This window comes from Lentinula edodes (genome assembly GCF_021015755.1).
Source record: "Lentinula edodes strain Le(Bin) 0899 ss11 chromosome Unknown C8R40scaffold_41, whole genome shotgun sequence".
Lineage (NCBI taxonomy): Eukaryota > Fungi > Basidiomycota > Agaricomycetes > Agaricales > Omphalotaceae > Lentinula > Lentinula edodes.
In genome coordinates, this window is record NW_025764347.1 from 238,943 (window position 1) to 263,232 (window position 24,290).

The 24,290-nt window shown below is 45.8% G+C and overlaps 11 protein-coding genes across 11 annotated transcripts; 4 read left to right on the forward strand and 7 right to left on the reverse strand.

Moving 5' to 3' along the window:
• Positions 1-1,379: 1,379 nt before the first annotated feature.
• Positions 1,380-1,662, reverse strand: C8R40DRAFT_1020440 (uncharacterized protein; the record flags this gene model as incomplete). Its single annotated transcript, XM_046222994.1, has 2 exons — positions 1,380-1,470; positions 1,547-1,662. Coding segments are annotated over 2 exons (207 nt in total), but the record flags the coding sequence as incomplete, so codon positions are not given.
• Positions 1,663-3,921: 2,259 nt separating this feature from the next.
• C8R40DRAFT_1055806 (uncharacterized protein) lies at positions 3,922-4,775 on the reverse strand (the record flags this gene model as incomplete). Its single annotated transcript, XM_046225030.1, has 4 exons — positions 3,922-4,120; positions 4,178-4,348; positions 4,397-4,542; positions 4,671-4,775. Coding segments are annotated over 4 exons (621 nt in total), but the record flags the coding sequence as incomplete, so codon positions are not given.
• Positions 4,776-5,570: 795 nt separating this feature from the next.
• Positions 5,571-6,957, reverse strand: C8R40DRAFT_1055934 (glycosyl hydrolase catalytic core-domain-containing protein; the record flags this gene model as incomplete). Its single annotated transcript, XM_046225039.1, has 6 exons — positions 5,571-5,854; positions 5,912-5,936; positions 5,998-6,080; positions 6,137-6,249; positions 6,316-6,530; positions 6,586-6,957. The coding sequence occupies 6 exons, from the start codon at positions 6,955-6,957 to the stop codon at positions 5,571-5,573; spliced, it is 1,092 nt and encodes a 363-aa protein (XP_046082009.1).
• Positions 6,958-7,764: 807 nt separating this feature from the next.
• Positions 7,765-8,812, forward strand: C8R40DRAFT_1055667 (Emopamil-binding protein; the record flags this gene model as incomplete). Its single annotated transcript, XM_046225018.1, has 6 exons — positions 7,765-7,914; positions 8,014-8,116; positions 8,261-8,444; positions 8,500-8,584; positions 8,644-8,657; positions 8,713-8,812. The coding sequence occupies 6 exons, from the start codon at positions 7,765-7,767 to the stop codon at positions 8,810-8,812; spliced, it is 636 nt and encodes a 211-aa protein (XP_046082010.1).
• Positions 8,813-9,255: 443 nt separating this feature from the next.
• Positions 9,256-9,915, reverse strand: C8R40DRAFT_1175147 (uncharacterized protein; the record flags this gene model as incomplete). Its single annotated transcript, XM_046232286.1, has 5 exons — positions 9,256-9,314; positions 9,368-9,469; positions 9,528-9,629; positions 9,691-9,700; positions 9,751-9,915. The coding sequence occupies 5 exons, from the start codon at positions 9,913-9,915 to the stop codon at positions 9,256-9,258; spliced, it is 438 nt and encodes a 145-aa protein (XP_046082011.1).
• An 818-nt stretch (positions 9,916-10,733) lies between these two features.
• C8R40DRAFT_1124480 (uncharacterized protein) lies at positions 10,734-11,651 on the reverse strand. Its single transcript, XM_046228935.1, has 4 exons — positions 11,330-11,651; positions 11,169-11,263; positions 11,028-11,117; positions 10,734-10,966 (listed from the first exon to the last, which is right to left on the reverse strand). Exons 1-4 carry the CDS (start codon positions 11,584-11,586, stop codon positions 10,815-10,817), a joined length of 594 nt encoding a protein of 197 aa, XP_046082012.1. The 5' UTR covers positions 11,587-11,651; the 3' UTR covers positions 10,734-10,814.
• Positions 11,652-11,933: 282 nt separating this feature from the next.
• On the forward strand, positions 11,934-16,845 carry C8R40DRAFT_1124484 (uncharacterized protein). The gene is made up of 9 exons (XM_046228936.1): positions 11,934-12,042; positions 12,095-12,846; positions 12,909-13,129; positions 13,189-14,145; positions 14,196-14,665; positions 14,722-14,850; positions 14,904-15,195; positions 15,249-15,527; positions 15,583-16,845. The coding sequence occupies exons 2-9, from the start codon at positions 12,267-12,269 to the stop codon at positions 16,378-16,380; spliced, it is 3,726 nt and encodes a 1,241-aa protein (XP_046082013.1). The 5' UTR covers positions 11,934-12,042; positions 12,095-12,266; the 3' UTR covers positions 16,381-16,845.
• Positions 16,829-18,424, forward strand: C8R40DRAFT_1124487 (membrane bound O-acyl transferase family-domain-containing protein). Its single transcript, XM_046228937.1, has 4 exons — positions 16,829-17,412; positions 17,469-17,815; positions 17,873-17,900; positions 17,973-18,424. Exons 1-4 carry the CDS (start codon positions 17,014-17,016, stop codon positions 18,378-18,380), a joined length of 1,182 nt encoding a protein of 393 aa, XP_046082014.1. The 5' UTR covers positions 16,829-17,013; the 3' UTR covers positions 18,381-18,424.
• A 792-nt stretch (positions 18,425-19,216) lies between these two features.
• Positions 19,217-20,485, forward strand: C8R40DRAFT_1055795 (CAF1-domain-containing protein; the record flags this gene model as incomplete). Its single annotated transcript, XM_046225029.1, has 5 exons — positions 19,217-19,327; positions 19,394-19,587; positions 19,644-19,805; positions 19,865-20,042; positions 20,108-20,485. The coding sequence occupies 5 exons, from the start codon at positions 19,217-19,219 to the stop codon at positions 20,483-20,485; spliced, it is 1,023 nt and encodes a 340-aa protein (XP_046082015.1).
• Positions 20,486-20,685: 200 nt separating this feature from the next.
• On the reverse strand, positions 20,686-21,582 carry C8R40DRAFT_1162911 (uncharacterized protein; the record flags this gene model as incomplete). Its single annotated transcript, XM_046230307.1, has 6 exons — positions 20,686-20,821; positions 20,878-21,014; positions 21,074-21,148; positions 21,214-21,342; positions 21,415-21,477; positions 21,532-21,582. 6 exons carry the CDS (start codon positions 21,580-21,582, stop codon positions 20,686-20,688), a joined length of 591 nt encoding a protein of 196 aa, XP_046082016.1.
• An 826-nt stretch (positions 21,583-22,408) lies between these two features.
• C8R40DRAFT_616196 (uncharacterized protein) lies at positions 22,409-23,242 on the reverse strand. Its single transcript, XM_046235648.1, has 2 exons — positions 22,912-23,242; positions 22,409-22,854 (listed from the first exon to the last, which is right to left on the reverse strand). Exons 1-2 carry the CDS (start codon positions 22,977-22,979, stop codon positions 22,524-22,526), a joined length of 399 nt encoding a protein of 132 aa, XP_046082017.1. The 5' UTR covers positions 22,980-23,242; the 3' UTR covers positions 22,409-22,523.
• Positions 23,243-24,290: the final 1,048 nt, after the last annotated feature.

The window sequence follows — 24,290 nt, forward strand, 5'->3', positions numbered from 1 at the left end:
AGGACCAGATGCCAACTACCGTCGAGGATATCACATACATGCGCGACAAGCCCTACAGAGAAGCTGTTGGCGCCCTACAATACTTATCAGTAGCAACTCGACCTGACATCACTTATGCAGTCGGCATACTGGCAAAGTTTTTGCAGAACCCCGGAATTACTCACTGGAATGCTGTAAAGCGTGTTTATGCATATCTCAAATACACCCGAGATCTATGGCTCACATTTGGAGGAACACAAGCAGAAATTGAAGGATACACGGACGCTGACGGAATGTCCCAGGAGGATAGACATGCTATCTCAGGATACGTTTTCATGCTCAACGGAGGAGCAGTGTCATGGTCATCCAAGCGACAAGATACCATCTCATTATCAACCACGGAAGCTGAGTATATTGCTTTAACTCACGCTGCAAAGGAAGCAATTTGGTTTAGGAATCTCTTATCGGAACTATTTGGCCCTATCACAAAACCAATCATTCTCAACGCCGACAACCAATCTGCCATCGCTCTTGCTAAAGATGATCGCTTCCATGCCCGAACCAAACACATTGATATTCGATACCACTTCATCCGATATGTCATTGAAGAAGGAAAGATTCGCCTTGTTTACTGCCCTACGGAGGACATGACTGCAGACATCTTTACAAAGGCGCTTCCATCTCTTAAGGCCAAACACTTCGCTGCGTCCATGGGACTAACAAAGGTTTGAGGGGGAGTGTTAACATTTGATGACTCACATACCATCTATGGAACATTGTTCTCTTGTTACAAACCACTATCTCACTATTGTGTTATCAGTCTCACCGTCGTGTTATCAATCCCACCATCGTGTACTATTACTATAGGACTACCAGTAGGATACATCGTATTGTACTTCTTTTCTCTCTCGCTATGTTTAGCTGTAACATGACATCGTCTACCTTGGACTTGTATATAAACCTGTAGTATTCGTCTTGTCGAATAAGCAGTTCTCTCTACTCCTTCATCGTTTGATCTGTGTGATCAACTACAGTGCTGTGTGCACTCTATCTCTTACTGCCATTGCTGCTGAATATAACGTGATTATATTCTAACAACGCGATGAAGCGGAGGGAGCACCTGTTCTGTCTCGATAAATCTCAGGAAGAGGCACCGGAAGGGGGCTGACTGTTTTCTCATGGAATAACAGTGGCGCAGTTGATCCTGATGCCACCGCAACAGCTGGAATAGGAGGAAGAGGTCGGACTCTAGGCCTGCGCGAAGCCTGATCGTATTTAATCAAGTTATTCTGAGATGCTATGGAAACGGACGTCGGCGAGGTAGAACTCCCATCTTGTGAATAAGGCGGGGGTGGAAGCTCATCCGTAATCGAACTTCTGCTTTCTGAAAATTGTCGTCCATAGTTTCGAAGCGTTTCAAGGGGAAACTCCTCTTGGAACTCGCATTCACCGCGTAGATATCCTGCAGCCAGACCACATATGCGCATATACCTGTCACATATCAGATCCTTCAGCATAGCGTAATAACGAACGAAAGTAATTAAAGAAAGATCAGAAGGTCTCTCACCAGTCGGCCGGGATACTATAACCGTCCTCGTCCAAAGGCAATAGCGGGCTGTCGTGAGATACTGGGAGTAACAGTCTGCTTTCCACAGCAGGCATCAAGGCCGTTCCTTCATCGTATCTATCATTGAATTAGACCGTCGACCAATAGAATCACTGAGTTGGATTCTTACTCGTCCCATGTAGCACCATAAATGATTGTTGCACCATTCTTGAGTGCATTATAAATTTGTCGCCACAAGAAATGACCCCCCTCGCGTTTAATATTGTTGAAGGCCCATTTACCTCCCGACATGTTGTAGCCCTATTTGTCACGAGGGTGCGTTAGTTCAGGACAGATAATTTATGGAGGGGATTACTGACTGAACCTCCTGGTAGTACTACGGGAATATAATCGACGTGGCGGAAGGGTCCTGGCCGGATTTGATTCGTAGCAGTTATCAACTCTACATCTGCCTTCATAATCTCGTTCGAATATTGAGTCGCATCGTCTTCATTCCTATACCGACCAACAGTCCAAGGAGATATAGCGTCAAAAGACTCCAGCCATAGATTTAGGAATGCGGGATTGTGATCAGAATCTCCATCAGCTGTCCGCCAGTGGGTTGGAACTCCTAAGAAAGATCAGGCTCGCGCTTCGAGGACTAGATCAAGGAATGAAGAAGCCAACCTGCGATGATATACACGCCACCAGGAGTAGACTCCCGAAAGAACGATACGATAGCTCTTATAGGATAGGATAGGATAGGATAGTTAAATTATACTGGCGAGGTCCGATTCCCGAACGACCAGTTTACCATACTGTACAATCTCTACTTAGATTACAGTATTGGAACACACATTTCTAATACGGGGGGGCGATAATGCCACTCTCACACTTGATGAGGAAAAAGCAGGAAAAAAACCTCGTGAGACGTGCACGGTCTTCCCCGTCTCGACAATGCATGCAAGCAACCTTTGCATCAAGATGGGACAAAGATTTCAACCTCATATACAACTTCTAAAACATCATATGCCAACTTTGCAAATAATTCCGTGATTCTTGTATCAGCCAATAAGGTGCGGAATAGCATCCATGCATCTGGATAGAATTTTGCATATTGTGGAAGTCCCAGGATTACTTTCTGCATGAAAGTCTCCCTTAATTTGATCAATTCAAGACTGCCCTTACATTCAAATAAAACATGGGCAGGATCCTCGACTGAGCCTTTACAAAGACGGCACAACCGGTGCTCTCTGATTATTCGAGGTCTGTTTCTCTCATCCCAGCGCAACCGTTCCACCGCAAGCTGGTGATTACCAGTCACAATGTGGATCAGTGCTTTCCGATGTGAACCTGTTGGGACATTCAAATAGTGTCGAAAAGTCAGAGGTTTAAAGACCATCTTTTTCTGTTTCCGGTCATACTCCGTTCGTTCTTTCAGAGTGTCCATTGTTCTGGGACAAGATATCACAGCCTTTTGCAGAGTCTTCTCCATGGAATTTTGAATGCCAGTGATTAGATCATTCAGGTATGCAGTAGTGATATCCTCAAACTCTGGAATGTTCCAAGTGAATGGTATTGGCAGGTTGTCAAGTACTCTGCATGCCTCCAAAATTATTGATGTGTGTCCATTTTGAGCCAAAGAGTAAGCTTCTCTGAATGCTTTCCATGCGAGATGATGATGTGGTAAATTGACCAGGTACTGCATGTTCTTGAAGAAAAGAATGATTCTTCGATAGCGGATTGGCATCACTCCCGTTTCGGTGAACAGAATCTGGGTTGATGATCGTTTTTGTAAAGAGAGAACCCTCCGTAAGAAATAATGTTGTACTTCCTCTAATTGGTCTCTATGAGATGCAACCACATCCATACTGAACTCGGCACCACTTTTCAAATATGGGTCAATTCTAGCCCAGTACATAGTAATCATATCCTTTATTGGCATGTCACTGCCTACAAAAGCCTTAGCATGAAGGACTGCACCTGCAGCATTCTTAGCCTTATCTGCGAGTACCTGATAGTTGTCTTTGTATATGCTTCCTCGACCAGTCTGATGATGTACCCCAATATATTTCAGTTTCTTCTTCTTTTGCAAAGGTTTGTCATGTAGCATGAAAACAGTGTCAGTGACAACTTCCTTTCCAAATACTGCAATCATACATTTAGGCACAGATACTTCAAAACCTGTGAAGGATGCATATGCTTCAAATTGTCTAAGCTTAGATTGAATGCTAGATGGTGTTGTCCCAGCCATTCCTGTGTCATCTGCTTGCAACATGTGGTTGACATACATATCATGAAGAACCACATCTGTTGGGTGTTCCGTCACTTTAAAATCTGCAACAACCAGATTAAACAATTATCTGGGTCATGTCGGGTTTTGGAAAATCCAAATCCTACATAGGCCAGGGATTGAGCGACCGACGAGTAGCACACGGGGATCCATGTAACTTACCCCATAAGCAGACCACTGGTTTGCCTCGCTCCTGAAGATAATTTGGACTGTCCAATATGCATCGCTCGCGAATGAGATGCAGCCAATCATGCTCGAGAATTTGTTGTATGCGATTGGGTTGGACTCCAGACACATCATATCTGATGGAGTTTATTATTCATTCAGTCAAATCATTGAAGCTTGTGTTATAAACGGACGTGATGGAAAACACTCTGCCCTCAGCTTCAGCGGCTAGCCTCACATTATCACCAATTTTGTCTCTCCAATCCAGAATAGCTTTGTGATCTGGATTCAATGGATCGCATTGCCCTGCAAAGCGTTGGAGAAATACACCGTCGATACCATGGCACGCCATCCAATTGAAATGCCTGATGTCCGAACTATGAGTACTTTCCCGTAGATAACTAAGCACCCACCTCTGAACAGTTTTAGGGTTGCAAGAAGAGAATAGAAACGCTTGGCTTCCGGATTTATGCTTGATGCCCGGAACAGGAAACAGTTCCGAGGGCGGATATCGAGACATGTCGGGCCAAAGATCTGTAGCAAGTTTATCGCCACCACCCTCTTCGTCGCACTTCGTTAACCAGTGTGACCAATCATGGCCTTTTATCGTTGGAGTCAGATACGCGTTGACATCTACCAGAATTTTAACACATACCGAGTCCTGCACCATCTCCTCGACAAGTGAACCTTTGTACAAAACCTCAGAAAACTCCTCACGATAAACACCTCGCTAGCGTACCAGCCCTGATAACCGACCAAAAACTTGCGCTGTATGGTGGTAGTATCGACTCTAAATGGTAAAAACTTGAGCACCTTGCTCTTTCAGCGAGGCAATGGATCGACCTTTGGAAATTGTCGGGTCCATGTTGCAGTGTACTCTGGGACACTCGGTTCATAGAAAAATTCCTTCAGTGCAAGAACCGAAGAGGTACCGATGAAAGCTGTCTGACGTCTGCAGCAGGTCTGCAGGGTCCATCTATGTAGATGAACGTACATTATGTAAATCGGGCGCTGACGGCCTCGAGGTCATGCTGCCACAGTGCGTGCGCGATGCATTCGAAGAATATTTATTCTTTGCTTTTGTCCTCCAAACTTCCCTGATCAACAAGATAGCCCGAATGTATCCCAACCAATCCACACATTTGAGAGTGTTCCGCCCATATTATCGATTGGATAGAGTGATTTCTTCAAGCTTGTAAACTGAGATCGATTCTGCGAGGTTCTGCGGTATTGCCGGTGCTGAAAATGCTCAAAGAGGCTTATACTCTAGAGTGGTAATAGGATAGCTTCAACTTCGTGAGAGTTTTCGATCCGAAGATCCTCATCAGATCTGAAACCAAAGGCATTTCGACGCAGTACTGTGCAACTTCTCAAACGGTATCCACAGGCCATCTCTGGCCATGTTCAAGGAACTGTACCGAAATTTGCCTTTACATGCCACACCGGTCGAGTACAGATATGATTTCAATCTGTACAGTAACTTTTAAACGATGAGGGTTCTGTTGTCCAATGAGTAAACCACGAATGCCATTTAAAGATATACCGATAAACAGAGCGTCCAAGTTCTTAGCCCATTTGTAATGCACACTATGCAACCCAGCACATCCACGACATCCAAGTGACCAGGACTGCTACCATACTCCATGTATACTCACCTCGTTGCCAACCCTTGTGATTACTCCAGGCGTTGTTCGGTATGAAAGTCGGCGCGTGACCCGCTGCCACACTAACGGTGGCCAGTGTTTGAGTTGGTCCACCGGCGGCAGGAACGCCAGCAGCGGTGTTCGTCGCAGGCCCGCTAGTCTCCACCGTGTCAGCGCCAATGTAGAACTGACCAAGATCATTGAGAGAGCCATTGTTATTCAGCATGTCTTGTAAAATGATAGTGTGTCAATTAGTCCAAGTCGTCAGGTTGTGAGATCACCTACTGTATGCGGAGCCATTTTCTGGTCTCTGTTATTGACACAAATATTTTAGCAGGAGTTGCACTGGGGAAAAAAAGGTGGGAACTTACAAAGTATCCAAACCATGCATATCTCTCAACAAAGTCCAGGCCGTCCATGAAAACCGTTGTCTGATTGATAAAGTCCATTACCTCTGCGGGACATGACATGGGTTAAGTGATTGAATTGAACTCGAACGGACAGACCTACCTGTATCATTCAAAGACGTATCTGCGTACTCCGTTACCCAAATGGTTTTGTTACCGAATTCACCGTACATCTGATACAAGTAATCATAGAAACCTCCAGTACCTTCGCCATACCTCGTGACAGAGGGATTGCAGATCAGCTTTTATTGCAAGATGAAGATGTTCGAGGTGAATGCTCACCAATGGATTGGAAGGAAATCAAAGCTACAATTACCACAAGCGGAAAAGAATGTTGTCAACCAAGGGAACCCGGTCCCGCCGCTACTGACCGCTGGTGCACCAATCTTGATTCCAGGTATGTCAGTCCTTAATGGCTCAATATATTGCATCCATAATTGCGCGGCGGTTTTGGGATCGATATTGGATTGTTGGTTGAAGTCGGGTTCATTGAAGGTCTGAAAGACAGTCATGGTGAGTTGCGGCAAAATCAAAATCACTGGTCCCGCTCACCAAGAGAACGTTCGTTCCCTGGGCCTTAACCGCCGCACTAATATTCTCAATCCCACCTGAGCCCCACTGCATCGGCACATATTCTATGCCAGATTGCGCCAAATTCGTCGGAGGGGTCAGCCCCCAGTCATACTGCCACGAAATGACGCTCTTGGTCTGATTAACATTTAAGATGTCCGGGATGTTATCGGTGGAAGGATAAGAGAGTCCGCGTTTGGTATTTTTACCGGTGCTACTAGTAGTGGTACTGGCAGCAGAGGAAGATGTAGCCGAGGACGTTGCGGAGGAGGAGACAGACCCAGACGCGGGAGAAGCGGTTATGAAGTGAGGTAGGAAACAAGCAAATAAATAAATAAGAATAGAGGTGTGCATGATGTTGATGTTCTCGTTAACGAAAGATAACGGATAGAAGCAAGAGCACCAGTTAGTGAGCGAGTGGAGGACGAATTATAAGCAAGGTCGAGCCAAGCTATCTAGACGTAAGTTGGAAGGCTTTGAGCGGAGAAGAAGGGAAAGAAAGCCAGTACTAGTGGACGACCGAAGGGAGGGGAAGGTCAAATCAAACAGGCAGGGGGCGATGCTGATTATAAGAACGTCTGCTGTAAGACAGCAGTTACGAATACACCGAGGTATACGTTCCTATCTCGGTCCATTTTCGTTTTACGGCCTGTTCTGACAGGAACATTTCGATTTTTCAGGAGACGGATAGGCCTTCAAGGGCAAACATTCAAAGTTTTGGGCGTGCCTTGAGTCCTTGCTTCTCCAACCTGCCTATCAGTATTCTTTCTCCGACTCCGAGCCTCTCCGAGAACCAGAAATGTATACTGTTGACCATCGTAATTGGGTAGACACTGAAGGACCAATGTCAGAAGATGAATGAGCTCTATCACCGCAGGCACGTACAGGGCACGTATCAATTTTTGTGAACATATATATAGCTTTCGGGAGGTGAAAGATACAGCAAGTTCAACTCAGACGGGCGTAATGCACATCTATTAGGTTGATAGAGAGTGATCAACAAAAAAGCAATGATTGAAAGGACCCTGGCCCTGGGTCCGGATATCATTACCGGCGGTTGGCATACACGGTCTCGTGATTGTGAGCCGTATGAGTATCGGACGACTTTCAATTTGAGTTTCCCACTGGGCACACCGCTCTTGATTCTTGAAGTCGTCCACGATGGCCTCATCTCCACCCACCATATTCACCGCAACATCTTTATTCTCTCTTCTCGGAGTCATAGTGGTCGGCATAGCTGCTCATATAGGGTCTAAACTTCTCCTTCCTAAAAATGCAAGTACCAAAGATCGGTTCACGTTCATATGGCTGGTGGGTGTCTTTTCTCATGTTATCATGTATGTTTTGTCTTTACCTTTGTTCTTCGATTGGATTCCGTCATTTATGAAATGACCAACCCCTTGCTTGCAGGCTTTCGATGCGATGATTCACTTCTCCTTCGAGGGATCGTTCCTGTACCTTTCTGTATTGGGCAGGCAAGTCAATACGAGTACGGGGCCTTTCGCGGAGATGTGTACGTTCTTTTCGAGTGCCTTCATGCTGATGTCCGTCTACTAATTTTTATATCAATCCCAAAACCTAAACTTTCCTCATGGACACCACACATCTCCGAATATCTCCCATACCTGCCTGCTATTTGCTTTGTTGACGAGAATAGGGCGAGAATACGCTGCGGCTGACTTACGCTGGGGGAACGCTGATCCTGGAATCGTATCGCTTGAACTCTTGACCGTTCTTGGAGCTGGGCCTATCTGCTGTTACATTCTGAAGCAACTGGTCAATGATGATCCGGCGAGACATTTTTGGATTGTGGTTTTGAGCACTGCTGAGCTCTACGGAGGGTGCGTTATGCTGCCAGTTCAGTTGCTTGTTGCTTTTTGACATGTGTACATGTAGGTGGATGACATTCTGTCCCGAGTGGTTGACCGGTAGCCCAAACCTGGACACCTCGAACTGGCTGTACCTTTGGGTTTACCTTGTTGTGAGCTATCGAACTTAGCCCAACGTACAATGTATTATACTGACTCTCTTTGCACCTAGTTCATGAACGTAATGTGAGTAGCGTCCTCTTTTCTATTTACTCCTCTTCTCACCATTGTCACGTATCAGTTGGGTCGGCATCCCCATCTGGCTCATGTATGACTCTTATCATTACATTGCCCAAGCAGTGCGCCTTAACCGCGCATCTATCAAGTCTAAAACTGCATAATGAACTGGAAAAGTCTTCAATTCGTTCGAATTAGCCTTATTCGACCGCAAAAATAGGATAATGGAGACACTCATGCTGCTATCTATCGAAAGATTTGTCGAGTATTTCATGCTGCATCTATCAAAGGATTTGTCGGCGTTTCTAAATAGCACACATTTCTTATCAACCAAGTACTCTTTCTCTCATGACCTCATATCGATTGACCAAATGGGCACTACCCGAATATTGATTATGACGAGTGTACTATGAACAAAAAAGATGCAAAAGCGACAAAGCTAAGTAGCGAGAGTAACGAGCTGTGAATTAATTGGGGCTTTTATGTGTATATGATGTCCGAGGCATATGCAAGTTCGTCAAACAAGAACAAGTCTGATCACGGTTTATGAAGAATAAGGCGGCGACACAAATCGAGCGTGTCAAGGAAAGTCGTTGTCTCATATTGCTCATGCCTGAGCAGCCTGGATTGTGAGCCTGTTCGAAATGTTTCCCGAGTCGCCGAGCACTGAAAATCCATAAATCAGCACTCTGAAAACCATAAAGGTTTTAGAAACGTACAACAAAGAACATAGCTGTCCCGAGTGGTCAAGTTTCTCGAAGGATCGAGTGTGAAGTAAGCGATTCCATCGGTGAGGGGGAAACCACAAGCGAGAGGTTTTCCTAGATAGAATAAATATATTAGTATGTTTTGATATCGAGCCCGATTAAGTGAACATACTCCAGTCGAGGTGCTCATCTGAGCTGGTATCGTTATCGTCGAGATATCCAAGCATAATGATTCCAGTGTTGTTTCTTGCATCTTCAGGGATATTATCCGTTTCTAATCACCGCAAAGATTAGGCGAGTAAGGGCGAGTATCAATGAGCGTTTCAGAAACTTACCCCAAGTCATCTGAAGGTATACCGTCAGTTAGTCCGATTTAAAATACAAGAAAGACCTACATTGTACACAGTGTTTCCTGACTGCCAGACAATGTCTTCGCCTAGAGGATACGTAATGGTAGGCGACCACACAACTTCTTCTTCTCGAGAAGCCAGTATGGGCGAGGAATAGACGAGGTGCGAAAGGGAGACAAGGAAGAAAGTGAAAACGGTGGAGAATTTCATATTGATTTTAGGCGACAATGCAGTTACGACGAAGAGAAATTATTTGAGAAAGTGCAGTAGAATTTCCGATATGCTGAAAGATGCAATGGTCGTGAGTATCGAGCGTTGAAAGTTGGAGTATGTGTTGAAAAGCTGTGGAGAGTGAAACAGGTTTTTATACAACTTAGGGCCATGTTTGTTTGGCTCTCGAGAAGCTCCTCTAGATCGGAAATTTACTTCACCTTTACACCTAAATTGGACTCTAGAAGAGTCTATAAGGTTAGAGACCCTTAATACGCGTAAATGCAGCGGCATTTGGCTGTCCGCCTGTTGCAGTTTCAAGTTCTCGCCCTTCGCATAGTAATAAACCGGTGACCGCTATCGATTCTTCTTCGCTGACTCTAATTCCCGATTTGCGGATATTTCCCTCTCAAAAACAAGATAGCCTAAGAGTAATCATCGTTACTCCTGAGTCTTGCCCCTTGGTTCTCTTTGCCAGGATTGCGTATCGAAAATATTGAGCCTCGAGATGAAAGTGGGAACGAGTTTGAGCTTTTTCCCAATATAGCAACTTAAATTCCAATTCCGGAAATCCGAAATACCAGTACAGCTGTTTAGCTCCGGTAGCTTTCGTACTCATCAAATTCTATGTACATACCCCTGTTATTAACCACATATGAAACTCTATCAAGACTTGAAATTTGCGGAGCCAACTTTCATTTAACTCATACTCAAGTTCATCTCAAGCTTGAAGTTGCTCCACCCGCATTGTACCAAGAGGAACGTAAGATCGTAACGCGGGCTTGGAAACTTGAAGTCGTTCATAGGCCGGACTGGGGTAGACCTTGTACAAGAAATATCATTTTCGGGACATATTCAGGACAGAGTGTACTACAGAATCTATCGCGCTAAAAGCACTATCAAGCGGCATCGGTATTCGGAGGGTCAGACGCAGAATCACTCGAGGAATCGGTGGGGGTACTCGAAGTATCGGAAGAGTTATTACTTGCCGCACCACCGGAGCCAGATTGAATCATGAATTCCGGACTGCGATTGCCCGAATCACCCATCACTACAAGGGAATAGGACTAAGACACGGGGTCGGAGGATGGAAAGGAAATAAGCGGACTCACAGACAATGATATAACGCCCGGTCGGAACGTCGGGAACTTCTATGGTCGCCTTGCCTAGGGTGAGATTGACGTATGATGCCAAAGGATGCTCTGAAGCGAAGAGATAAATGAGTGGAGATACGGACAAGAGAAAGTTCTAACGAAGATCAAGGTTCTCGCTCCCATTGTCACTCATATGGCCTAACAATATCGTGCCATTGGGGTTGGTAATCTGAGCGGGCGCGCCAGTGGTGATCCTATAACAAAAATCCATCACCATCTATTTGAGTACACGATCAGCACATGTACAGCTTTGAACATACCACGTAACATCGGCATGGTCATTCACTTTCCAAACAGTGCTGCTATCCGGCGATGTGATATTGGGCGACCATACATCGCGAATCATAAAAGGTAGAGACCTCGCATTGGCCGCGGGCTGAGCGATTGCGTCAATTCCGGATGCCCTCTTCAAAACCGCCGTGGGCGGCAGGGCCAGAGCGTCTGCCGTATTGGTGAAAGCGAGTAAAAGAACAAGCGTCGACGCGGAAGAGAACGAAGAAACTTTGTGGAAAAACATCGTCCAGCGATAATTCCAGTGAGAGTACACAGATAGGGATGATCAAAGTTGAGAGAAGACCTGCTTGCCTTTGACCCTGAGCAGGCTGTCCAGCTAATATACCTCCGGAGCCCGAGCCTGCCGATCATTTATGGGCGGGAACCGGGTTCGTCTCCGGGGAATGATAGAGAATGATCCTGCCTTTTGCTCGACTTTTGGTGAATCGATACGAGTGTATATGCAGCCATAATATACTGTCGATATGCTGCTCATGTTACGCCTTGATGCCATCTTTACAGAGCAGTTTGACTGGACTCACTTTTGGGCAACGATTTTTTCTCACAGCATCACATGTTTTCCACGATACACAAACGCGCCTGTTCAACTCATGCTTGTTCCACGACTGTCATCATGAAAGGCCTTTGTCTTCTAATTTGACTCGTGAACACTGCCTTCGTTTCCTTTATAAAAGCTCTGGTACGTGCTTCTTGACCTGGACCCACATATCACCCTCACTACATATTGTCAGCTTTATTGTATTTCAGGTCCTAAGCTTGACGCCACATTCAACTATACATATTTTGTTTAATCGAACTCACGAATCTTCTCCGGATGACCATTCTTGGGCCAGAACATATTGCCAATTGTCTACTCTGCTGTGCATATCTACTTCCAGTACTCCGACGCAGAAGGCGCCTGATATGAACGAGAGTAGTAACGTGAAGGAGAATATACCATTAAACAAGGAGCGATATAAGGCAATCGAGGCAGAGCACGATAATAAGAAGTACCACACGTCGCATCCTCACAATAATTTGAACCCTCCCATCTTATCCATGGCCTCATCATCCACTACCTCCCCCGCAGAAGAAGCTGGAAATACAATTATGTCCGCCCATTATCTTCTTTCTCCGCTAGAAACGCTGAACGAGTCGTTGAATGACTCGCATGAAGAGCGTATCGGACTTCACGACCTCACCGAGACGTATAACCTCCTTGCTACGAGGATCAAAGAAATTCTGCTTCAAAGTTCAGAACCGGATCAAGCTGCTTCTCCTCTAACGTTACTCGCAGAACGCTCCCATGTTCTGCTTAGTGCTCTCCGGCGAGATGTAAAGCGAGTCTTGATCAACCCCCGCACAACATCCCCGAAGGAGAGAAGCCAGGGGATGGACCTTGATGAAGTACACTATGCTCGCGATTTGGCTCTCCTCGGTCAACAGGCAATCCGCTTAACCTCGGAGTTGTTCGCTTTCCCACAGTTGAATGCCACTATGCATGGTATGATTCATCATTCTATGCACTGAAGCCTGAGTTCTAACGCGTTCACGTCTGTCCATCAGTGAATCAACTTCGCCTCCTACTCAGTGACGTTCTAATTATCCTTTCGGAAACATCGCTTCCGACGCCGCATTCCAAGCGGACATTTGCACTCTTGCGTTGGATTCTTCAGGTCCAGAAGCTTCCGGTCAACGTTCTCTCTCCTCATAATTCGAAAATCATCGCATGCGTGAAGCGTAGTCTAGAAGGAGAGAAAGAACATGTCAATGTCGATGGTCTGAAGGTACGTGTTTTTACCCTTGTTGATGTTCATCTTCAAACACTAATCGACACTATCTTGAGATCCTTGCTGAGCTGCTTCGCAACTATCCCAAACTCTTCTTAGGACCTGCTTGCAATCTTTTCTCCGACGCTCTCCGATTCCTCATATCTGAATCTGAAAGCCTTCGCTCTGCAGCCGCACACACCACCAGTGCTTTTGCATACGCCAAAGTACTCCAGGGCCTTCCTTATTCTCGTACACAGCAAGTCTCTTACGAGCTTTCGCGCACTATCCGCAAATTTTCGATCCGGTATCTTGAAGAGGAAGAGGATCCTTCCTTGCGTAATTTGCTGCAGTCGTCGCTGAACAACTCTCACCTTTCGCCTCATAGCGCTGGTCCACAATGGGCTGCCGTCGTTATAGCCTCTTTCATAGTTCTCATAGACACTCCTCTCTTCAAAAGTGCGACCCTGCCGCAAATAAAGAGCCTCCTCTGGCAAATTACCGATCATTCGAGTGCTACCGTTAGGCTTCTGCATATGCCAGTCTGGAAATGCTTTGTTTGGGCATTCGCACGGATCCCCGTCGATGAAGAAAATTCCAAAAAGGTCCAAACCGTCATTTCACAGGACCTCCGGAATGGCACTGGGGCACTTCTTTTACATGTGATGCTGAACCTGAAAGGAAAGGACATGATGGCGAGGATTCTAGAGGTGGTGGGATGGATGTTTGTTGACAAGCCATCGAGGCTAGATGGTGTGGTTGTACTGTGCCAATTGCTCGGCTCTGCCAGGATGCCTCGTTCTGGCACGAGTGTCATCCCCATCTTACACGAGCAACTGTTCAATGGCGAAATCTTAGGGGCCCACCTAGCTGACCTGATGAAGCACACTGTGACCATCTGCGACTCCACTGTCGTTCGCAAGATTATTCGCGAGCTCACTGTCCAAGAAACGATGGATCATTGGGATAAGCTGTACGATCTGTGGAAACATAGCTTCAAAGTAATCTTACGACGTCCTCTACCAGACATTCGGGTAGGTTGATCATCCTTAGCCCTCGCTCTGTACTTACCTTCCCGTGGTAGAAATCGGTCATCGCAGCATTTGAAACTCTTCTTCGAGCTGATTCCGAATACTGTCAAAGGCAAAGTCAGGTCTCTCCTTCATCAAAAGTTGCTCATATAGTGGGCAATCTTTGTAATGACTTTCCCCACACTACTTCGGACGTGATCATTGAAGTAGAACACATCCGGGTCCTGCGTATGCTATGGCATTCTGTCCAGCGGTTGTTCTCCCGGTCTCAGTTGTTGAAGGAGCCGGGGGATAAGCTACTCACTGCTGTGGTGAAACGCGACTATCAAATCTCTAACATGGTGATTCAGGCCGAGTGGTTGAAGTTATGTCGAGACATTGTGTGCTCCGCTTCCGGTAGTGAAGAACTGGCTGGCGGCTCTATTTTCGACTCGCGGACATGGGTAGCCGTAGCACGCCTATGGGCCGCTATCGACGATGTTTCTGCAGACAGCCTGGTCACATTCCTGAAATTCGTGTTTCCGTGCGTCTTTTTTCTGCCCTACATCCATTTTGATACTCAGCGTCCTTCGATTGCAGTGAACAACTCACCGCTGATGATGCACTTAGCCTCTGGGGGAGGCTTTTACACAAGGCACTGTTCGAGTTTAGGACCCGAGATCGCGCAAATGACTTATGGATAATCTTTGCAGCAGACGACCAGACTCTGTCAGTCCACCCGCTACCATCTTTTCCTTATATGCTCATCTTTCATATTTTAGGGCCCTCGTCTTTCCGCAGCAGTTCCATACATTGATATCGGCCTTTGTCATCCCATGGAACACAGAACAAGCGAAACCAGTGTTACCATTCCTGGACAATCTCTTATGCTCCTTGTATTCTTCCGATTGTTCTCTCGTAATATCCATTCAATATATCGACACAATCCGTGAAATGCTTCTTTCTGTACACGAAAACCAGTTCGTATCATGCTTATCTTCGTTGTGCTGTAGCCTCCGTTGCTGGATAGAAGATCAATCTACTATCGTACCGGACAAAGTGTATTTCCAAAGCGTAGGTAATTGTCTTGTTCAGAATAACTCAGGTTGACAAACTTCCAAATGCAGATATTCCCTTTGTATGAAGACATTCTTCAAAGGCTCCGTAAAGAAGAACCGAATGAAAGGACTCTCGGCCTCTTGTGGAAACTCTTTTTATCTCCCATTGAGCGACCTGTCCCCTCAAAGGAAGCTGTGAAAGCCTTTGAGGTTTTCTGGTTTGCCACGTACCATGGAAAGGATATCTTATTTGAGCCGGAACTCATTGGATACTTGAAAGGCCTGGATATGGCCTTGGGTGTCGGTCTCGCTGCGGGGTTAACTCAAAGTGACGATTCGCAACAAACAGTGAGTCGTGCCGACATTTATCTGATTTATTTTTGTAACAGTACGACTTTTATAGACTGGTTCGCTGGTACCCGAAACTCAGTCTTTGGAACCTGTTCCTCTAACGGGATCGCAGATACTTGAGAAATGGTTCGATACTTTCACTCATGCTGACAAGGCCAACGACCCTAAGATCGTTCCACCGTCATCGTCACCAATTCATGAGCCTGAGATTTCGCCGCCAGGAGGCGCTGCTGAATCAAGCAATCTCATTCCGATGCTAATTGACGACGAAATCCCCGAAAATCAGTCAAACTCAGCTTCGCCTCGCGGGTTCAAGCGAAAACGGCGTCAGGAGGATGAAGAGATTGTAGAAGAGACTCCCGCACCGATCTCCTCTGTTCGTATATCACAACGCGAAGGAGCAGTCCCTGACATTGATGAGCTCAATAACGGCAGTCCGGATCAGCGAACGAAATTAGAAGAAAAATCGAAGTTCAAAGACAAGGGTAAAGGCCGAGCTTTGTCTGCTTCCGAGAAGCAGCTGAAAACACCCACTAAGAGTGGCCAGAAGGCGAGCGAAACCCGATCGTGGATTCGAGAGAGCCAACTCATGACACCCGAACCCTCCGCACCGCCCTCCAGTCATCACGGACATGCAGCCGCTGTATCGGTCTCTCTGGACGAAGACGAAGGAGATGAGGATTACGGAAGTTGGGAGAACGCCGTAGTGTCACCTGAGACGTTCCTCCATATATCTAGAGAGCTAGATGTGGATATGGACGCCCCCGACACCAATATGGTGGAACGAGGTGAGCCAATAACAGCCACCCGCCGCCATTCGAACACTCTTCCTCATCTTTCCTCTTCTTAGATCGGTTCGGTGCAAACGATCATAATGATGATGACGATGCGATTCTCCTCAACAGTCCCTCTATTCGTGCTGCGAAACGACGCAAGCCCAGTCCTAAAACGACTGGGACTACCAACGCTTCCGATAGAGCTCGGGGCAGAGACAGAACGATCTCCGCAAAAGTCTTTCAGTTGCAACAAGCTCTCCAAGCATTCAAGGACGACACGGAGACCCCGGTGGAGGACCTAATTAAGGTCTCCGAGTTGGTACAAGAGTTCGGGTCCAAAGTAAATCACAAGCTATTGGCACGGACTCGGACGGATCGCAACAAATCTTGAAGAATTCTATACATTGCCTAACAGAGCTTCATCTGTCCACTTATGAAGAATAGATACTAGCATGCACTTATTTATTCATAATTATTTACTTACGCGCAATCTGTTGTAGTATTACTATGCTTGCAGGAATCCAAACATTCAAATCTCATATCCCTGTTTTCTCGAGGCTGTACTACGATACCTTTATCTCAAAATGCGCGTTGTTCCCACGGACCTGCAACAGCGCCCACCATGACACTGACAGGAGGTTCTACGTTGTGCTAAACGAGACATACTGACCGACCATAAGCTACGCCTTTCTTGATTCAATTCCTTCATGCTGAACTCTACTGCAACGAAGTCCGCTTCTGCTGTTCCCATTCGGCAGTCGTTTTCAATAGGCCCCTATCTCATACTACCTGACCTCATCCTCGCCGCCATCCTTGCATTGGGTCTAAAATTTCAATTTCGCGTTCTTTTTTTCGCGTTATTCTCTTATGTATGCATTTCCGGTGTCCTATGCACTACGGGGGATAGAATGCAAGACTATTCCATCGGTTCGACGCTCGGTGGACAATTCTTCACTGCGGCACATCTTCTTCTATTCGCGGAGCCCCTCGCTCATTATCGACACTGTGCAGATAAGGACGATCCTAGGAACAAGACCCTTTGGAGAAGGATGCTATGGTCTTTGTGTATTGTTCATTCACCTCGCGGAATAGGATGGAATTACCAGGTTTGTTTTCCCAACTGCTTCTTTCTGAATCGTCTCACATATTTGTGGTTTCCTAGGTCTCCAACGTACCACCGCGACCTCTCTCAACTTCCAAATGGACCTTTATACGATCTCGACTTGTTCAAATTATCAGATTCTATCTGATTATGGACTTGGCTCAAAGCTACATTCACATGAATTCTTTGTTCACTGATCCCCCTCCCAATGCGACAATCACTTCTCAAGGTTGGCTGCTACAAATTATCAGCGGAGCTGCCTGGATGACTACCCCGTATGCTGGCATGAGTATGCAGTATTTAATCTTTGCCGTATTCAGTGTAGGTCTTGGTTTCTCGAGCCCAGAGGATTGGCCAGACACGTTTGGAACATGGAAGCATGCATATACAGTACGCAACTTCTGGGGGTGTGTGATTACTCTCTGACATCTGTATATTCTCTCAATCTCTGTCCTTTCCTTTAGGAAATTTTGGCATCAAATGATTCGACGAGTAGGTGCATGTCTTACCATGTTTTTCGACAAACATTGATCATCGGATTTGTAACCTTGTCTTTTCGTTCAGTACGTGACGTCTATCGGAAAATTCGTATGTCGACAACTAGGCTTTCAACCTGGGACCTGGCTTTCTTCGTACACCCAGCTCTACATTGCGTTCTTCGTTTCTGCCATTTTGCATTGCTTCGGAGACGTCATGGTCGGCTGGGAATATCTGGGAGCGTCGTTCCCTTTCTTCATATCCCAAGCGTTTGGTATAACACTTGAAGATATTGTTATCGATGTTGTTCGACGCTTGGGCTTACGGGTCACGCCTGTATTTGCTAAATTCATCGGGTATATGTGGGTCGTGTTTTGGATGTCGTTTTCTCTTCCTTGGTACATCGATTGGGCAGTCAATGCTAAATTAGGTCAATCCGAAGTGTTGCCCGTTTCTCCTGTCCGTTATGTTTTACGAGCATTATCACTCTTGTGAATTATTCGTTAAAATGATTCCTAAATATACTTTGCAGTAAATAATGATCACGGAAAGCTCACGGAAAGCAAGAATCGCCCGTTCCCGCATGAGGCTGAGTTCGATGCAGGTGGGGAATGGCCCGAGAGATTTAAAAAATGAAAATATGGTCAACTCACCTCCAAGTTTCCTGGAGAACACACCGGTTAACAGCGGAAAAGAAGGAGACTGACAAAGATAACGCATGATGTCGACAAGCGCAATGCTACTACCAATATGCGGCAGCGAATAGACTCACCACTGAGTACTGAACTACGACGATAAGTCCAGCCAGCAGATCTAAGCCCCACTAAGGTTTGAAAATGAGTTCAAAAGTGAACTAGGTCTTGAGATTGAGCACGAGTAGATGAGATGAGTCAATCAGAGATCAACGTATCGATCCAACGTCGACGCATTTTTGACAGAGGGTACTGGTGAAAGGGGAGGTCGAAGCATCCAGTGCACTCTTGATAAAAACCGGTATGGTTCTACAATACAACCTGGAGAATTACCAAAAAGAGTCGAAAATAGCATCGGAAAAGCGGAGACTGTTAATCTTGACTCGTAAAAGAAAACATCGACCAAAGACGGCAGATTCCTAATTAAAGGACAGTAATACTGTACTAAAGTACTTCTGTGTTTTATGCCGAAGAAAGAATCGCGAAAACAAGAACTTGAAAGACAAGAGAGCAATAACTTGCCAACTTCCAATACGGCTTAGTCAGACAGATAGATTGGGGAGTGTAGGTGTTGTGGCAATCTTCAACTTGTACTTCACTTTAGACCAGCTTCACTCGCTACTCGGAATTCCCCACAACATGCAATCCCAGGCCAGTCAGCTTCGAATAAGAGAAGTATGGGCTCCAAATCTTCCAGAAGAACTAGAGCTTATTCGACAAATCATTGAAACCCATCCTTACATTGCGATGGTATGTACGCCTTGCGAGAAGATGAATTAAAAGCTTTTCTGACCCAGTTTACCAACGTATATCTAGGACACTGAATTCCCTGGCGTGGTCGCAAGACCAATTGGAAACTTCAAGACGTCTTCTGATTACCATTATCAGACTATGCGGTGTAATGTGGATCTCCTCAAGATAATACAAGTCGGTATCACGTTGACGGACGAGGAAGGAAACTATTCACCGGAAGGATCGACGTGGCAGTTCAACTTTCGCTTCAGTTTGAAGTGTGTGTGGCTATATCTTACTCTTCTGACTGAACGCTCAATAATGTACCCCATAGTGAAGATATCTACGCCCCAGAGTCAATAGAACTGCTACAAAAGTCCGGAATCGACTTTCAGCGTCACGAAGACATTGGAATCTCGCCGAATGACTTTGCGGAGCTGATGATCACCTCGGGGCTGGTACTGGCACCGGAGACCAGGTGGATATCATTTCATAGGTGTGTGGCGTTTTGCTTTTTTGCCACGCCGTTTTCTTACATCGACCGGTGGTTGGCAGCGGATACGATTTCGGATATTTCGTCAAGCTGTTGACGGCGGAATCGTTACCCACAACCGAAGATTCGTTTTTTGATCTTCTGCGGACGTGGTTCCCTACCGTCTACGATATCAAGTTCATGATGCGAGCTACCAAATTAATGAAGGGCGGGTTACAAGATATCGCGGACGACCTTGGTGTACGTCTTTACCTCTACCACATTCTCGAGTTTATCATTCTGAACGACAATATACATATATACAGGTACAACGCGTCGGGATTTCTCATCAGGCAGGCTCCGATTCACTCCTTACCTCGTCCGCGTTCTTCAAGATGCTCGAAACGTATTTCCAGGATGGATTTGACGACTCGGAATACAACGGAAAGCTCTACGGTCTGGGACAAACCTTTACGGTTATTAATGGGTCACTGGCGGATTCTGGACGACCTGGTGCGGCGACGCTTGCAGAGAGAGAGGATAGGAATCCAGTTAGGGAAATGCCTCCTCCAAATGGCCAAACGCCATCTGTCTCAATGACAATGGCAATGCCCACCATACCTTCCCAAATAGCGCCTACAGCCTATGGACCAATGGGCAATGGACCGTCTTATCTAAGGACCTCATTAGTCGGAGGACGATAAGTTTATTCTTCATAACTTTTTATGTATACAATTTACTGTAGCTTCTAGGCAATGGGTTTCTTTGTTTGGAAATCGTCAATCTCATTTTTCTTCTCTCTCACTACAATGGTTGGATGACGTCTCAATGGAAGCGATAACAATTACATGTATGATGCGACAATTCTACCTATGGTACAGGATTTACTTCTCTTCTTGAGCATTTAGTTTCGTTCTGCAGCTTTCTTCATTTCTTCAGTTGGGAATTTGGAAAACATATCCTTGAGTTTATCGATTGGCAAGGCGAGAAATCCCGCAAGGGTTTCTGCGGGAGGCTTGTTTGGGGCAGATGGGTGGGGACTAAAATATCCTTAAAATCACCTGCGACAAAGATATGTACTGATTAGCCAACGTACCGGGTAGGAGCAAATTTCTTCGTTTTGGTAAAGGTAGCTGCGGCGTGCTGACTACCTTCTTGGCCCAGTTTCGGTTCAAGTTGAGGAAGATCTTGGGTTTCTTCGCTGTCATTGTGCTGGCGAAGATGAGCCATAATCTACAAGTTCAGTAATAAGCGTCAAGATGCAGGTTGAGAACATGGACAAAAAGACCAACCTGGGTCATCAAAGTATCATAATCAGTCGTTCCAGCTGTGAGTGATTCCAGTTGATAGAGTTGTTCTTTTACTTTCTACAAATAATTTTGAGTGCATACGAAGAAAGAGAAAAAAGAAAGCTCGTTATGGAATTTTTTACCTGATGGTCTGCACGATCCTGATCTGCAAGCTTGATTCCTTCGTGACCCATGTGTTGCTCCATGAGCGGGTATACCACAATTTCTTCGCCTACAGCGTGGCGCGCAATCTCCCAGGTAAGTTGACGTGCCTAGATACAATAAAGGAGCGTCAGTTCGTCCATAATACTGTCAACGGGATTTCGGTTCGTATAGCGACCTACCCAACGAGCCTGTGCGTCTGCGTCCCCAGCAGCCTTCTTATAGTTGTCGTAGTATTCATACATCTGCAAGGTGCGATTTTAACATAGCATATATTTTAAAGGATGAAAAGTTTTCACCTCTTCATGGTCCTCCTTGATGGCATCGGTAAGAGTTCTCTGGGATGACATTGTTCTGAATACAGGAACGGTGTACGAAGTGAGAGAGGTAGAAAAGATTGGTATGGATCGTTTGACTAGGAAGCGAAAAGCTGAGGTTGTTGAGGGCGAAAGAGCAGTTAGAAGCATAATTTGTTCGCGTCTCCCTGAAATGACATAGCCTATCCTGCGACTGGCAGCCAATAGGATAACTCGAAACTGTAATTGAATGCGTCCATGACGATTCCCGTTACGTCGCTGGTAACATCATTTGTTTGGTGGGTTGGTACAATATTAACAGTACGTATCTTGGTATAAATATTAAAGATAGTCGAGCAAAGGCGCTAGTCAAAGGGTAGAGCAAGAAAATAGAGACGCTACTAAACCAATGGCCCAAATTCTGGCTGTAAGCAACGAATTTCGGAATCATCAGCGACGACGCCATTAACTGGATCGACAACGAGGTCAAATTGGGCAATCAAGCTGACTCCTAGTCGTATAGGAAACCCTTTGCAGGACTGTAACAGAAATAAATGCACAAGCTCTTGAGACGGATGTGAAGAAAACAGTCGGATGAAACAAATGCGTTTTCGGTCTCATGATCAAGGAGGATTATACTGGTGATGGACATTTTTCGAGTAAAGCTTGCAACGACCCACCCCACGGCGAAAAGATCTCAACGCCAGCAATATTTGCAATAATGCCGAGATCGGTGACATTGGATGACTTCCCGTAGGAATTATTTGCAGGACACCAGACAATTAATTTGTGCCACCAATATAAGCGAACCTAAGCGAAGATGGCCGGACAGCGGCTTCGCAAAAACTGCATCAAAACCAACTTACAACGGCCTCCCTACCCTGTTGTAAACTGGTTTTTGGTGTAAGCGAGGGTCCCATCAACAGTCCGTACGTCGCATCAAATACCGTTAATAGTTAACTGCAGGTTAACTGCAGAATAATTGCAGCGGGAAGTCACCCATTCAGATGCAAGATACGAACGTCCAAACAATGTTTCCCACAAGTTGGTCTCTTTCTGCATAACGGGATCTTCTGACCGGCAACTGCTCTGTTGTCCATGACTCCAAGTAGGGGAAAAATTGGTTTCAACGGACACTGCTCTCCCATCGTGAATATAGCGCAAGATCGAGGAAATCGAATGGCGTTATGTTGAGAGTGACAGACATGGGTAATTCCAGTGACCGTGATAGATATCCCTCGATAAAGGAAAAGAATGAACTGGGAAGTATCACCACCATTCCACAAGAAATACGCAAGGAGGACCAGAGGCAGGGCTCTGACAAAACTTGATTACGCCACCAAGAACAAACCCTACTCAGCGAAAAAAAAAAAAAAACTGTACCATACAGGAATCGGCTTGAGTTTGTTGATGGTAGACAATTCGAGGACTGGTGTCCTGGTATATGCCATGCGTTGTTCGTTGTTGAAATGGATCGACCTCCCAATTTGCCGAACGGAAGATTTCACTCATGATTTCAGGAGGTAGATTCCGAATGAGTCCCCATCATCGAACGTTGGGAATGTTTTGAGAGTAAAAAAAATTATCCGTGAACGATTGTGTAATCATCGTGGCTTGACAGATGGAGAGTGTGCGCAACGTGCGCTTATTGCGAGCGAAGTGAAGCAACCCGGAGAGGCGAACGGAGAGGGCGACCGTGCTGAGTTGAGTTCTGTGCATAAATCCCACGAGGTCACAGCCACATCACGATCCGCCTCCGTGTTGGGTATGGCCTGGGTATGGCCTATACATTCGTCCGAATTCATTCAACTACAGTCGGGGACAATCAAACCCGACAAGTCTGTAATCAGCCGATAGCGGCCGAACGAGAGTTTTTTGCAGAAAACTGATGGCAGATTCAGATTCAGAACGATGAAATACGTCTAAAAACGCACCTCCGAAGTTTTTCCCACGACGTTTTAGGTACGGCCAATTTTTTGGCAGTTTTCAACGCATCTTTAGACCCCTTTTGACAAGGATTTCCACTGATTTTCAAAAACTTCTGAGGTAAAAGTTGACCCTAAGCTACTTCATTTCATATCTGAGCACTATGGAGGTCACTGAAAGGTATAATAAGGGAACAATTGATTAGAATTTCTGTTAAATTCTACCCACTTCATTTCCCTCTGTATGTCCGAGCTGCTGCAAGCATCACATGACAGAGCATGTGAAGCTTTCCCACCCTTTTGGCAGATGGGAAACTTCATCAAAGCTGTTGTGGCACATGAGGGTGAGTTTTCTCGATGAAACTGATGATGGATTTGTACTCAGGAAGGCCAAATACGTCCAAAAACACACCTCCGAAGTTTTTCCCACGAGATTTTAGGGTACGGCCAATTTTTCGAGGTCTGCAACCCAAACTTGCCTTTTTCGGAGATCGGCTCGTTGAAACCTCTTCCTTTTTGTGCCAGAATACTTGAAAAGTAGAATAGAATGATTTCTACTATAATCTGAGCCTGGGAAAACTCGCTCATTTTTTTTGTCGACTTTGATTGTCCCCGACTGTACATATCAACACTACAAAAAATTATGTGTTTGTCCCTGCTTGGTCCAATCATTCCGATTGGCTAGACAAATTTTGTCTTACATAAATGCACGTGCTATCTATATCTAATAAGTTACAAACGAACACTGCACGGGCGAAGGTAGCGAGTGGGCGGAGCAACGCGACGCCCTGAGCGGAACTGAGCTTCTCATCGTGCATCGCACGGGTCACTGCTAGT

What these genes read in the sequence shown, in the direction of transcription:
- C8R40DRAFT_616196 (XM_046235648.1), bottom strand. Translation starts at nt 22,979, where the DNA reads ATGGCATATACCAGGACACCAGTCCTCGAATTGTCTACCATCAACAAA. An exon ending in CTCAAGCCGATTCCTGTATG is followed by an intron (nt 22,855 to 22,911) that starts GTACAGTTTTTT and finishes GGCGTAATCAAG; the next exon opens with TTTTGTCAGAGCCCTGCCTC.
- C8R40DRAFT_1124480 (XM_046228935.1), bottom strand. Translation starts at nt 11,586, where the DNA reads ATGTTTTTCCACAAAGTTTCTTCGTTCTCTTCCGCGTCGACGCTTGTT. An exon ending in GACCATGCCGATGTTACGTG is followed by an intron (nt 11,264 to 11,329) that starts GTATGTTCAAAG and finishes TTTTTGTTATAG; the next exon opens with GATCACCACTGGCGCGCCCG. An exon ending in GAGCGAGAACCTTGATCTTC is followed by an intron (nt 11,118 to 11,168) that starts GTTAGAACTTTC and finishes TCTTCGCTTCAG; the next exon opens with AGCATCCTTTGGCATCATAC.
- C8R40DRAFT_1124484 (XM_046228936.1), top strand. Translation starts at nt 12,267, where the DNA reads ATGAACGAGAGTAGTAACGTGAAGGAGAATATACCATTAAACAAGGAG. An exon ending in GTCCTCTACCAGACATTCGG is followed by an intron (nt 14,146 to 14,195) that starts GTAGGTTGATCA and finishes TTCCCGTGGTAG; the next exon opens with AAATCGGTCATCGCAGCATT. An exon ending in ACAAAGTGTATTTCCAAAGC is followed by an intron (nt 15,196 to 15,248) that starts GTAGGTAATTGT and finishes TTCCAAATGCAG; the next exon opens with ATATTCCCTTTGTATGAAGA.
- C8R40DRAFT_1124487 (XM_046228937.1), top strand. Translation starts at nt 17,014, where the DNA reads ATGCTGAACTCTACTGCAACGAAGTCCGCTTCTGCTGTTCCCATTCGG. An exon ending in GAATAGGATGGAATTACCAG is followed by an intron (nt 17,413 to 17,468) that starts GTTTGTTTTCCC and finishes GTGGTTTCCTAG; the next exon opens with GTCTCCAACGTACCACCGCG. An exon ending in ACAGTACGCAACTTCTGGGG is followed by an intron (nt 17,816 to 17,872) that starts GTGTGTGATTAC and finishes CCTTTCCTTTAG; the next exon opens with GAAATTTTGGCATCAAATGA.